A 13919-nucleotide genomic window follows, 5' to 3' on the forward strand; every position below is an offset into this window, starting at 1 on the left:
GCTTGAATGCTAAGTCCTCACGCAGGGACCGCATCTCCTTTTTCACAGGCCTTCAGGTCACCTTTTGTAGCCCAATAGCAATTACCAATGGCATTTTAGGGGACCTGGCTTATATGCAGGAAGTCCATCAAAGTTGAGAGCAAAAGAGGCGCTGGGCATCTCCCGGAGGCAAACCTGGAACCTATGCTCTCATCTGACGACTACATAGCTTTGTGTTAATCTCTCAGAACATATCTGCTTATTGCGGCAGGGAGCAATCAAGTGGTAAATGTAATCGTTCCACCCCAACTCCATGCTGGTGTCTCGAGTAGCTAGTCACACTGTTATAGATGACCAGCACACAGAATCGCTAGTCATAGCCAGGATGTCCTTCAAAGCTCATGTCGAGGTCCAGAAATATTGTCTGTCGCTCTGAGCTTGCTAGGAGTATAACAATCAGACTGTGCCCAGTCCAATACTTAGGCAACCTCACAATGTTTGGAGCACTGTGTCAACCATGGTGTGGGGTTTGATGATAAGTACAGCTGAGAGGGACTAAAAAAATCACTGTCACAATGCCAATTTCTAATTTTCTTTCATCTACCATGTATGAATTTCTCTCCTTAACCCATTTCCTTAATTTTTCCTCCTTCGAGGTACAGAGAGTTAACTTTTCCTCACCTCACCTCAGCTAGAGAGTAGGGCTAGCGTGAAGCACCTTCCTTCGGTGGCAAGTAATGGGACTGCTGGTAGAAAGAATATTTCTCCCCGTCGGGGAATCGAACCCCGGTCTTCCGCGTGACAGGCGGAGATACTGTCCACTATACTAACGAGGACTTCTGTGGTGCCAATTTTGGGTTGTGAACGGGCTGATGGTCTGAACCTGAGGAAAGCCTGTCCAACTTCGGGTCGGGTCGACTACCTGACGAATGACCACGAAAAGCCTTTTGTCAGTTTCCGTAGTGTAGTGGTTATCACGTTCGCCTCACACGCGAAAGGTCCCCGGTTCGAGACCGGGCGGAAACAAGTGGTAGTTCTCTTTCTGCTGAGGATTATCTCCTTTGGTGGACATGTCCGCTTGAATGCTAAGTCCTCACGCAGGTACCGCATCTCCCTTTTCACAGGCCTTCAGGTCACCTTTTGTAGCCCAATAGCAATTACCAATGGCATTTTAGGGGACCTGGCTTATATGCAGGAAGTCCATCAAAGCTCGTGTCGAGGTCCAGAAATATTGTCTGTCGCTCTGAGCTTGCTAGGAGTATAACAATCAGACTGTGCCCAGTCCAATACTCAGGCAACCTCACAATGTTTGGAGCACTGTGTCAACCATGGTGTGGGGTTTGATGATAAGTACAGCTGAGAGGGACTAAAATATTCACTGTCACAATGCCAATTTCTAATTTTCTTTTATCTACCATGTATGAATTTCTCTCCTTGGCCCATTTCCTTAATTTTTCCTCCTTCGAGGTACAGAGAGTTAACTTTTCCTCACCTCACCTCAGCTAGAGAGTAGGGCTAGTGTGAAGCACCTTCCTTAGGTGGCAAGTAATGGGACTGCTGGTAGAAAGATACAGATACTGTCCACTATACTAACGAGGACTTCTGTGGTGCTTCTTTTGGCTTGTGAACGGGCTGATGGCCTGAACCTGAGGAAAGCATGTCCAACTTCGGGGTCCGATATATAAAATGGGGATAGGGTAGGGTAAGGTTAGGGTTAGGGTTGAGGAAAGCATGTCCAACTACAGGGTCCGACATATAAAATACAGCCGGTCCAGTAGGCAGAGTTTCGCTAACAGTGTTAAGTGGTGAAAGTTCCACAAATTTTGGGTTAAGTCCTCCCCGTGCTGCATCAGCAGTCGCCGGTGATTGAGTGCATGCGAGGAATCACTACCTCTGACTCAACTCTGTCCAAACATCACGTGTCGTGTTGATATAAAGCAAAGTGAACACATTGGTTGATGAAGGCAAAAGACTGGAACCAGCAACTTCAATCACCCCGTCCATTTCCAATAGTTATCGTCCATTTGAGCTGCAGTGTATTGCATACATCTTACCGTTCCATTCTCTTTTATCCTGAAAGTAACCATATTGTCACCTGTGCAGAATGACGTGGTGTTTGTTCCTGCTTGGTTGTTTTGTCGTTCATGGTGCATAACCATCAGCAGGTAGAAAAGTCAACTCTGAATAACCATTGTCTTTAGCTTTTATCCTGAAAGTAACCATATTGTCACCTGTGCAGAAACCTGGAACCTATCTCTCATCTGAATTTCACTGTCACAATGCAAATTTCTCATTTTCTTTTACCTACCATGTATGAATTTCTCTCCTTGGCCCATTTCCTTGATTTTTCCTCCATTCGACATCTTTCATGTCATGTCTTTATTTTTTCCCACCAAGTAGTGTCTGTATCGATACCGGTATCAACAATCACCCCTATTTACCTGTCTCTATTACAGTCTTGTATAGGTTCCAGTTTACTAGGAACCAAGTGCAACCCAAAAAATCCAACACCTCATATTCATCATCTGATTTTAATCCCACAGTGCAGAAAACATTTCACTGTCAATCCACTTTCAGACTGCACTGAATGTGAACTCAGAAGGCGCTCACTCAGAAACTCATTACCGTAAAGGGCCAACAACATGACTGACAGACAAATGACTTCAATTAAACCATTAATAAATAGCTGACTGCAGCAAATTCGGCTGCAATCACAGATTGTAGTTCAACACTTGTTCTATAGACGACGCACATTTGGTAACACTTAATCCAAGCAGTCTTATTGCACAGACTGGATCTTATCCTACGATCATCAAGGGAGAAAGCACCAGGAGTGTGCGTGTGTTTTGGTTTATGTTGAGCAGTTACGGGTGGTCCTTGTTCCATCAGGTGGGATTCAAACTAACTGTGCTGCGAGTGCCTTGGCTGACAAGCCAAACCACTGCTTGTGGTTTGGCTTGAGAAAGGACACCCAGCAGTGCACTTAAAACAGACAAGTGCGTCATCATCTCCCCAAGTGTCTGAGTGTGAATCAAAGTCAGAGCTGATGAAAGGCAGAGGTAGCAAACACTTTGATGGTGTTGTTTGAGCCATAATGATTATTTTACCTGTGATTACTATTTTTTACATTGCAATCCATTCATGGCTCTGGTAATTCATTATTGGGAGTGGTTTCACATTATTTGTACCTCTTGGCAAGTAAGAGGGTAAAAGGGTTTCTATATTTTCGTCGTTTTTCAAGCCATTATTTGCTTTTTATATTGGATTATTCTGTCATCCTTTTAATAAACAGTCAAAACTTGTATGAAGCTTGTTTGTATTTTGAACATACTTTACGTGTCAGAAAAAAGCCCACTTTTCCGTTAAATGGCACTTTTTCCGTCATAGTTGCTACAGGTGTGAGGTAGAAAACACATTCTGCTGCATATAAAGTTGTGAGTTAGTTCTGAGGTAAAACAAGAGCCTACAGCTGATACTGTTGTTTGAAATTTAGGAGTTAAACATGCATTTATCAACACATCTTTTTGTAAAACAGACTCAACTCGTGGCTCAAGTTGGGGTCTATATTGTCATTTTATGTTCAATTTATGCCCTGATGGGTGACCGTGTAGTTTCTGAGCCCATACACATGCAGTGTTACAGAATCGATATGGCTGCAAAGCTGTGATGACAGTTTTGAAAGACCTGTGGTGCATAGCGCTGGGATTGAAATATTTAAATGTATTTCTGGGATATCTAAGTACCTGACTTTAAGTGTTTCAAGTTGTAGGGTCCGTATGCCTCTGCTGTTATTCTCAACATTAAAGCTGTTGTAGTGAATTCTGCGAAGGACATGATTATAATCAATGAATATCTCGATATGTATCGTATCGTGGCCTCTGTATCATGATACCCAGAGCTACTACACACTACTGTTCTAAGTTGGGATTGTCCCAGCCGACTCATTTCCGAGTTGATTTGATGAAAATTTAAACTGGAACTACAGCCAGTTTATGGCTACAGCCCTGGTTAGTGGCAGGCTGCTGTGTTGCAGTTTAAGCACATTTGACCAACATCCAAAGCCAAAATAATAAAAATGTGTCAACTGACTTGTATTTCTGGTGCTGACAAGCGAGGGTGATTTTGCACGTCCCTAGTTCTAAGCACTGCTTTAAACCATAGCAGATCTCCAATGACTTCAGTTAAGGAAGGGAAACTTTAAAGGCTCCTGCTCTGTCACCAGTAGGTATTTAATCCACTGCCTGATAAAGAGCAGCATGAGTCGTGGACACAATTTGGAGCACATTCACAGTGACTTGTATACACACGTGTTTCTGGTTCAGCTAATCTGCTGCCTGTCTGAGCTGAATAAACAAGAGCAGAGCCTCAAGCAGTCATGGATGAATGGGCAGTCTGGATAACCCAGGTTTCACTTTTGGTGGTGAAGACTCATCATTGACTGCTGACGAATGGAACACACTACAACCAGCATGATTAATATCTTTCGAGATACAGATGCAGATAAATTACAAAGGCTTGTTGTACTCAAAGTTTAACAAGATACCAAGAACTGATTTTTAATTCTTTTAATTACCAGAAAAAAACAAAACATTCAATCTATTTACATTGTGTAATAACCTTTGCAGTGAGAGTGTTGTCATTTCTTCTGGCAGTCAGCCTTCTTTACTCAAACTGCTTATGAAAGCACAAAAGATTAAATGTGACTGTTTTTAATTTGATCAAATTGATGTCAGCCTCTGTTTACTGTCCCATAATCATATCAAAGCTATACAAAGTCAGCCTGCAATTCAACCTTAATGTTCCCATATGTAGCCTGTTCACATTTACTGTGTGCAACCCAGAATCTACACATTTTTTTTACAGTATCCACTGGAAATGAAGTGTATTTGTATCAAGGTAACCCCATGGTGTGTCTACAGAAAATGGTTTTGTGATTTCCACGACGTTAAACTTCTTCTCACTGCACACACGACTTCAGGACCATAGCTAGAAGTCTCTAAAAAGGCCACACGTCTATGGAAGATATGTATGAATCTTTTCAAAGACAGTTTGAGCGCATTTACACTACATCACATTCAACCATCCGCACTAAGGATTGTTCAGTGTCTTGCCCAAGGACACTTTGACATGTGGACTGAAGGAGCTTGGATCAAACGGCCAACCTTCCAACTGAAAGATGACCAACTCTACCATAGAGCCATCGATGGCCCCATTACAAATAAAATACATACAAATACTCATCAGCTAATGGGCACCCCAAGAATAGTTGGATTGGGTGAATAGTGTCACTGTATTTAGTGCATGGATCTTCTTTCTTCTAAAAGTAAAAGGTTTTTGAAGAAGAGGTCTTCCATGAACAAGTACCTTTGTTTTTTTTACCTGCAACTTATACAGTAACTACTGTTGTTATTGACTAATAATGCCCATTATTTTCCTGTTTTATTGATTTCATCCACCGTTTACTCGATAAACGATTATAAAAAATTGGGGGCAATGTTCAGTAGAAATCTTCCAGAGCCTAAAATCATATCTAAAAAAAGCTTTAATGTCCAACATAAGAAGAAATGATTAATTAAGAGTGAAAATAGTTGGCAATTCATTTTCTTTTAATACCCTCATTAATTAACAGACTTGTCCATGTTTTATAAAGAAGGTTTCAGAATTGAGGCGTTTATCGGCGATGGATCCAAGTATTATTTTATATCATGTTTTTATCACAGCATTGTACGGCAGCTTTCAGTAGCAGTTCCCATTTCCTTGTGCAAGCGGTCTTTGATGTAACATCCTGTGTTTCCTTGGCAACAATAAACATGAAGTGCCTGTCATGGCGACCCTGTGATTGCAGAAGCTACGACAAGACACGGACCGTTACAACTATAAAATTATGGATTTCGCGGGCCATTTTTTAATTAATTTAGAAATTAAAATTATACATATTATATCTTTAATTAGAACATATCTGACCAAACAAAGAGTAAATAAGACAAAAAATCTGACCAGATATTTGGAAACAACTCTCGTTGATGCTACCAACTCAAATCGATCAATACAAAAATGGTATTTAATTTAAATAACCTGTTAATGATTGAACACTCTTGTGTGATTTCTATAAAAAAACAGAAACATTTGTTCACATCTGAATACATGTTTGTCTCAGCGAGTTAACATCTGCTGGTGACAGCCCGATCAACCTGCTATAGTCAGACTATCCATCCCGTCTCTGCCTCTGTGGTACAAAAGACTCACTCAACTGTTCAATATGCTGATACACGATTTTTCTTTTCTGTGTTTTGGAAATCTTCCCTTCATTCTCGAAGTCTTTCTCAGGAAGAAAATATTTCACGGTCTTTGTTTTGCTTACCATTACATTAAAAATTTGGATGTCCTGAATGTGTCTCATCTTTCATCCAAGTTTTTCTCTTTTTGGATCCTAGCCGTGGCGTAACTTTTCATGAGTCTACATCTGCGAGTAATAAATTCATCTACAGTATATTTTAAAGGCGTTCAAGTGTGACAAATCATGCATGAATTTTTATGTCTCTGTTAGTGTATTGGTGTCTGTGCTCTGCATCTTTCTGTTGGTACAGCCTGACCTCTCTGTAATTCAAACTCCCCCTTCATGGCCCCCAAAACACTCATTATTGAGGCAGCCAACCCCCCCTCTGTGTTACATACATGTACACACACACACACACACACACACACACACACACACACACACACACGCAGAAAAGCATTGGGGGCAGGGTCATGGGTCACTTAGATTGAATGGACACTCATCTGCTGTGGCCAATAGAAACTGAGGTGATGTGATAAAGCGTTTGGGGCGGGACTCTTGAAGCCTCTTGAATCAAAACCTTTTTACCTTCTATTGAAAACATTTAAAGACGCAGCGCAGAGCAGCTGCAGATGGCATGAAAGACAGATCAGCTTTTAGTTTTTCATTGCTGATGTTGCATGTCATTTTCCATTTCTTAACTAGATAAAACACAGCACAAATCTTTGCATGTATGTCTGATTAAACACACAATATTAAGACTCCAGTGAGAGTTGAGCTACATTTTCCTAATGCAGATGTGGCTTTGGTACTGAAGTCAGAAATATGGAGTCATCTTTTCCATATTCAAGACTTTAGTCTTTAACAATGCATTAACCATGATATAAGTGACATAATGACCGTCCAAAGCTCCTTTCACACATGCACTGCACTCCTGAAAATTTCCCGACATTGTCACCGTGTGGTGCATGAGGGAACACAAATGGTGGGACCCGTTTACCCCGACTTCATGTGGACTTCATTCCTATCATTGACAAACAAAAAGTCGACGTGAGAAGTGAACTGATGTGCGAAAACAGCAGGTAATATTCAGGAACATTCACCTCGAGGGAGTGAGCATTTACCAACTACATCTGGAAGGTTATTTCTGCCAGCCTCAGAATACAATTTTCGTATGAAGTAGGGTTGAGATGTGTGAACACTGCAGATAATGTTCAGGGAAATGTACTGCTATAGTGGGCTGAGTGAAGAAGTGTATATCATGCAGCCTTTACAAAACCAATGGGAAGTTCATGCTTGTAGTGAGACTGCTTTAGCCTCTTTCATGCACTTCAGTATGTTCTTTTCCACTTTACTACTCTGTTACTGTGTCTGCCATCTTGCCATCTGTGACTTTTGCAGCGTTCTTTATATGTCATGTTCTGCCTCCTGAGACACTCCCACCACCACCATTCTTATAGGGAAAATGATATGTTAACAAAAGCATTGGAACTCCAGTACAAATGCATTGCCGTGACCTGCACCAAGGTCTTGAAGTAGTTAACAGTAATAGACTCATTGTGCACAAAAACAAATGGCATTATAATTTCTCCAGTTTCTGTTACTGGATCCCAGCATTAGAGTACGACCTCGGTCAGATAGACGTTGGTGGTGTGACTTGATATCAGTCTATCTCTGGGGGGCTTATGGCTGGTCTGAGCTGAGGTCAAAGGACAGGGGTTTAAACCACATGTATAAACAGGAGTACCCTCTGAACCAGAAACTAAATATACTTCTGAGGAGACCAATGCTGCATGCACCTTTGAAAATGAACTCATCAGTGCACATGTGCACATAGGCATGCATGACTACACACACACAGGCCGAAAACAGCAGCCACACACAGCGCTGAGATAAATGAGTTCTCGTATTGTCCTTCCACATCTTTAGAGAGTCTGTCAGCACAGCAGTTGGCATCCATCTGTCCCTCCTTTCTGCTGTGATCATTAGTGTGAGACTCAGTTGGACAAATGGACTCAGGCTGCTTCTTTTTGTGTTACCCGGCTGTCTGTAGATGTGGGTTTTTTTTTCACGGACCAATATTGACCCCCAGAAGTGCAATTACAAAAAGAAAAAGCAGGATTTGGACGTTAATTTTCAAACATTTTGGTGACACTAAGAATCCTGCTATGTCCTCTTGTTTCATCTTCATACGTATAATACTTAAGTTTTAATTTATCATCACAACCCTCGTTTCAAGTCAGTCACACCCATGCATAGACCTGTTTAGACTTTTAATGTTTTATCTCCACATGATATGGTACCTTATGACTTTGATTTAAAGGGTCAGTTCAGCTCTAAACCAGATTACAAAATCTGCCAACGATTTAAGAAACTGCATCTGTTTAGAGGTGCGCTTCTATCCTTTTAAGTAAACCAAGTGATTGTCATTATGTCTGTGGTGCTAACAGCATTTAAAAGTCACATTTTAATAAATTGACAGCAACATGTCTCACCAAGAACAGCTACCTTGTTACTCTGGATATTCCCCACTCCACACAGTGAGCAGTTTTGATAAGAACACCTTTTAGTAAAGAAGCTGTTGATAGTGTATTGTGTAATTATATCCATGTTAATCTAAATTATCTAAATTAATCGAAATAATGGGATATGGATTAGCTTTAGAGTCTAGGAGTGTGCTGGCCGAACAACGACATGTACAGGTGCAGAGGTCGTTGAGATTACAAGAATTTAAGGAATTTACATTTCATCAATATAATGCGTCCAGGTGAGGGACGGGAGAATCAGTATAGTATTGTGAAAACATATTGCTAATCTTTGCTGTATTGTTGTTGTTTTTTGTACAGCTTTAACTGTTTGCATTTTCCCTAGTTTTCAAGTATAAGTACTTGAAATGTTGTATACCAGTAGTGTCTTCCTAAATGTGGTCACACTTTCCTTTGTTTTCACAGTTTGTGTTTTTTCTGTCAATGTGCCAGTGCCTGTTTTCTCCCTGTCCTGACCTCCACAGGGGACAGAGACAATAGTTGGCAGAAGCTCCGCTGATGCAGGAAAGACAACGGAAAACACGATGGGGAAGACCAAACCAGGCACTGCAGCATCACAGTGTGTGTCTGCGTGAAAGTGTGTGTAGCTGTATGTGTGTATATGTGATCCTTCGGTCCCTGGCTCCCGGGTGTGGTGCTGGTGGGATAACGCAGCTTCCTGCAGACCAGATTAATGGGCTAATAATGGATATAATCCCCTCATTGTGAAAGGCCTGGCAACTACACTGGAGCAAGGTCATGACCGTTGCAGACACGTTTTTAACTGACTGCTCAGACAGCGTGCAAACGTAAGCACAAGGCGGCTAACACAGCAGCATGTTGCAACCTCAGAGTTCAAGTAGCACAAGCACTTACAAAGATGCTGATGTGTTATTCATAGAAAGCTGTTGTCTAATTCTGAGCAGTTGTTTTCATTAGGAAGAAAACTTCAATTTTGCAATGAAAGAGCAAGTGTCAGAACATCACATTTGAAATCTTTGTCATCAATATCACATCATATTAGTATCAGCGTACACACACACGCCCCTTCCCCAGAAAATAACAACACAAATAGTATTTTTAAAGCTGCAGCAACGACTGATTGGTAAAGCGATGACAATGCTAAAAAGTCAGACGGGGTTAGATGCGCGAGCTGTCAGTCGATCAGTCGAGGTTGGATGCAAGCCAACAGTCAAAATATCCAGATTATCCTCATTACTATCCAGATTATCGTGCAAACAAACACAGAGTAAGTCTGTTAAGTGAAGCAGGGCGTTGATCTCTAAATGGTATTGGATGTTTACAATGAAGAGTTTGGATAATAATTTCATTATTCACTTTTTATTTTTTCTCCAGGTTTACGTCCCCCGACTGTTTTCCTGTCTTACTTTTGCCAGTGAAGTCTTTATCTCAGCGATAAAAAAGCTGGGGGGGGGGGGCTTCCTGTGCCTCTACCAGCGAGATAGGACAGTAGACAGAGTCGAAAAATGGGGAAAGAGAGAGAGTGGGGAACGACCTGTGGTAAAGGAGCCAAACCCACGACCGTCCGCCTAGAGGACCACAGCCTCTGCATGTGGGGCGCACACACCAACCACCAGGCCACCGGCCAGAAGAAACCCTTCTTTCATAAATCTGAATTGTTTTAGTTTCCTCTTTGAACATTCAGAAGATATTAGTTTGTACTTGCCTCATCCATTGCTATTGACATCCTTTCCAAGGCTGGAAGACATTTGTTCTTAAATTATTTGCCCATTAGAGGCGAATGTTTACTATGACCTTGATTGCTAAACATTTTGTGAAGTGTTTAGCATAAACACCATTTCATTAAACGTACAACAAGGTGAAAAAAAAAAAAGACACGGCAAGACAAAGAATCCTCCCCAAAATCTGCTGTAGGTCGTACCATCCAATAAACACAAGCACACAAAAACACAATCCTCCCTTTTAAGTAAATAGAATTTGTCCGTGTGCTTTAAGGAGATAATGTCCTCTGGGCCTGAGCTGTGTGTGCTTGAATAACTGTTAGCAGTGCATCATGTCACAGTTTGTGTACTTACTGCTCGCTGACGATAAGGGACTGTAATCAGACCTGCAGAGGACGACAGAAAAAAAAAGGTGTTAGAGGGGTGATGTGTGTACGGAGCGAGGGGGAGAAAGAGGACAAGAGGACAAAAAACAGAGAGAGGAGACAGGAGTTTATGTTACAGTATGAAAAACAATCGTCGTGATTTACAGTATGACACACTGCTATTTCAAATAAAGTGCTGACATCTGGCTAAACAGCAGGAGAGGTCCAACTGGAAAGGTCACAGACGTTTCTGAGTTTTTATCTAACTGAAGGGACTAAACACAGGAGATAGTTACAAAAGAACTGTTTTCTTCTACTGGAAATACATAAATAAGTATTTATGTGCTCATGGATGATTTTAATACTTGTCTCTCTACGGTATTTCTTTTTTTGATTACTTGAACTACATTTCAAAGTATATTTCAGAGAAAAATCAGGTTATTTAAAAAACAAATGCCTCTTTGAGACAAATCTAACGACAAATTTGTCCCATTTTCATCAACCATGACAATGATCCTAACAATATATCATACTGTTTGTATGAATTGAGAACTTTTGAATAGCATATAAAGCCCGAAGGCGAATAGCTTAGCTTAGCTTAGCACCAAGACTGGAATCAGGAAACAGCCAGCCGGGCTACATCCAAAGAGATACAATACAGATACAATAACCTACAAGGCATCAGAGTCAGGCAAGATGTTCCCCTTCTCCAGAACTTAATGCTTGACACGCGTGATCAAAAACAGAAAACCAATACAGGTGAAATCCTGGCTGAGAAGACGCACGGCTTTATATAATCTGCAGTACGAGCTGGAGTTGATCTGCTCTCTCATTGGCTATTGTAGATATTCCGTTGGGTGCAGCCCGACCTGGAATCGTAAATATCAATTCATACTTAAGCTTCAAGATCGGTGAGGCTTCAACTCTATCAGGAGCACTAAAATAATCGTAATGACACCTCACAATTGAGGATTATTTGGAAAAAATGATTGGTTGTGACAATCCTTGAGTCGGGCTTGAGTAGTGCACCAACTTAATTTGCATAGGAACGCTCTACCTATACAAACACTAGCTAAGGTTTATAGAGATAATTCAATAGTTTGGAAGAGTGTAAGTGTAATTTGTGGTTAAACAATCATCCAAGAAATAACTCTAAAAGCCTCTGGGACATGTTCAAGTGAGCAAATTTCCATTTCCAAACTATTACTTTGAAACTAAGGAAACAACACTACTTTTCTCACTTCTTACACACTACACACACACACACACATACAAATTCTCTGTCAGGAAATGAACATGTCTAATCTAAAGCTCTCATCTTTGAGCTCTGACAGAAGCAGAATTAGATTTCCGCTAACTACATTATTTTGGATTAGAGAAAACATTCTGACATTTCTACTAGACAAATATCTGTGTGGGAACAAACAAGAAGGACGTATGTTCCCCACATACAACAAGACTTATTGACGAGTTAAACTGGATCCTACACATGCTATAATTCCCTGAACTGTCCGTGAAAAAACCCTTGGCTCGCGTGTCTACTATATCACCTGAGATTATTAGTCCCACAGGAGTCAGCTGACAACCAGAGAACACAGTTCCTCCTCACATACCCTCCTGTCTCTAAACTAATAAGGCCTCTGGAGCTACAGGACAGCAGGAAACAGAGGAGTGAGTCTGTTTCCTGCAGCAGGACGTTATTAATCTAACTAACAGGCATTAGCTGAGAACAGAAAGGAATGGATGGGATGATGGGAGGAAACAGAAATGAGCAGAGGAAGGTAGGAAGAGAAGATGATTGGGTACAGCAGAGGGAGAAAAATGACACAGGGAGCGAAAGGCAAGACAAATATACTGAGCAGAAGATAAATGACAGGAAGGTTCCAGCAAAAAGAGCACAGAGTGAAACTTATAGACTTGTCCCTGCATGCAGAGAGAAAAATGACAAAATGTGGAAGAAAAAAAAAACTGTCTTTCTTTATATGGTTAACGGCTCTATAGAGAAGAGTTTGAGGCAGTTGCAGGTCTGTTTTAATGGTTCCCAAAGGGTATCGTGAGTTTGGCAGGCCTCCTCCAGCCGTGCCGGTTAGCATCTCGTCTGGCGTTCCCAGTCTGGCCACGCAGCCTCGCTTCATCTCCGTCCAAAGACAATAAACAGACAGTAAAGCGAAGACAGACAGCAGCCCGGTTATGAACACAACGCCTGACTGCAGAGCGACCTGATGAGCTCTCGAGTAACTTTAAAGAGATCTTTAACATCAACAGACTCAGTTGCCTCCTTTTCGATTATGCTGGAGATGGTGGGACAGAAATATCCCACCATGTAATGGACAAACGAGCGAGAGAGGGGAAAGAGAGGAAACTAAACATAAAGTGATAAATCAAAGCAATGACTCATGAGCATTTTATATTATCCTGCCGCTTCTACAGCTAAGGTCTTGTTATGTTTGGGTCATGGTTTAAAGAGAAAAAATATTACTGATGTTAGGAGATGGAACATGAACCAACGTTTTCCATTTTCAAATCACAATAAATGTATGCCTAACCAGTGATCTTTAACATGACCTCTTTCATCATGGTGGTGGTGAAGGTGTACAGGAGGAGTTTTAAGATGATTCTTTGCTTCACCGGGAGCCAGTGGAGTTGCTATAGGATGGGGGTGAGGGGGTTTTGGTGACAATACGGGCAGCAGAGTTTTGAACCAGTTGGAGCTTATGGAGGGACTTATGAGGAAGGCAGAAGAGGAGAGAATTACAATAATCAATACGGGAGGTGACGAGGCTGTGGACAAGGATAGAGGCAGTATGGGGGATGAGGGAGGGGCGGAGACGGTTGATGTTTCGTAAGTGGAAGTATGCAGACCGGGTAATGTTATTGATATGGGATTTGAATGATAGTGAGCTGTCGAGCATGACACCCAGACTCTTAACCTGAGGGGAAGGGGAAACTGAGGAGCTGTCAATAGTGAGGAATAAACTGCCAACTTTGGATAGTATGGATTTAGTGCCGACGAGAAGGATCTCGGTTTTATCACTGTTTAATTTAAGGAAGTTTGAGGAGAACCAGGATT

At 41.4% G+C, this 13919-nt stretch overlaps 1 protein-coding gene and 2 non-coding genes across 5 annotated transcripts in view; 1 reads left to right on the forward strand and 2 right to left on the reverse strand.

Annotated features, from left to right (window-relative positions):
- Positions 1–13919, reverse strand: part of LOC110001555 (protein FAM124A) — a 68769-nt gene that overhangs the window by 51676 nt on the left and 3174 nt on the right. For all 3 annotated transcript variants that reach the window (XM_065962492.1, XM_065962490.1, XM_065962491.1), the window contains one exon: positions 10839–10870. In XM_065962492.1, the coding sequence (XP_065818564.1) occupies positions 10839–10870 (32 nt within the window). The remainder of the gene's footprint in view (positions 1–10838; positions 10871–13919) is intronic.
- trnad-guc (transfer RNA aspartic acid (anticodon GUC)) lies at positions 744–815 on the reverse strand. The gene has a single exon. It is a non-coding gene; the product is annotated as a tRNA-Asp (tRNA).
- Positions 933–1005, forward strand: trnav-cac (transfer RNA valine (anticodon CAC)). Its single transcript has one exon. It is a non-coding gene; the product is annotated as a tRNA-Val (tRNA).

The sequence above is a fragment of the Labrus bergylta genome, chromosome 13 (assembly GCF_963930695.1).
Source record: "Labrus bergylta chromosome 13, fLabBer1.1, whole genome shotgun sequence".
Classification (NCBI taxonomy): Eukaryota; Metazoa; Chordata; class Actinopteri; order Labriformes; family Labridae; genus Labrus; species Labrus bergylta.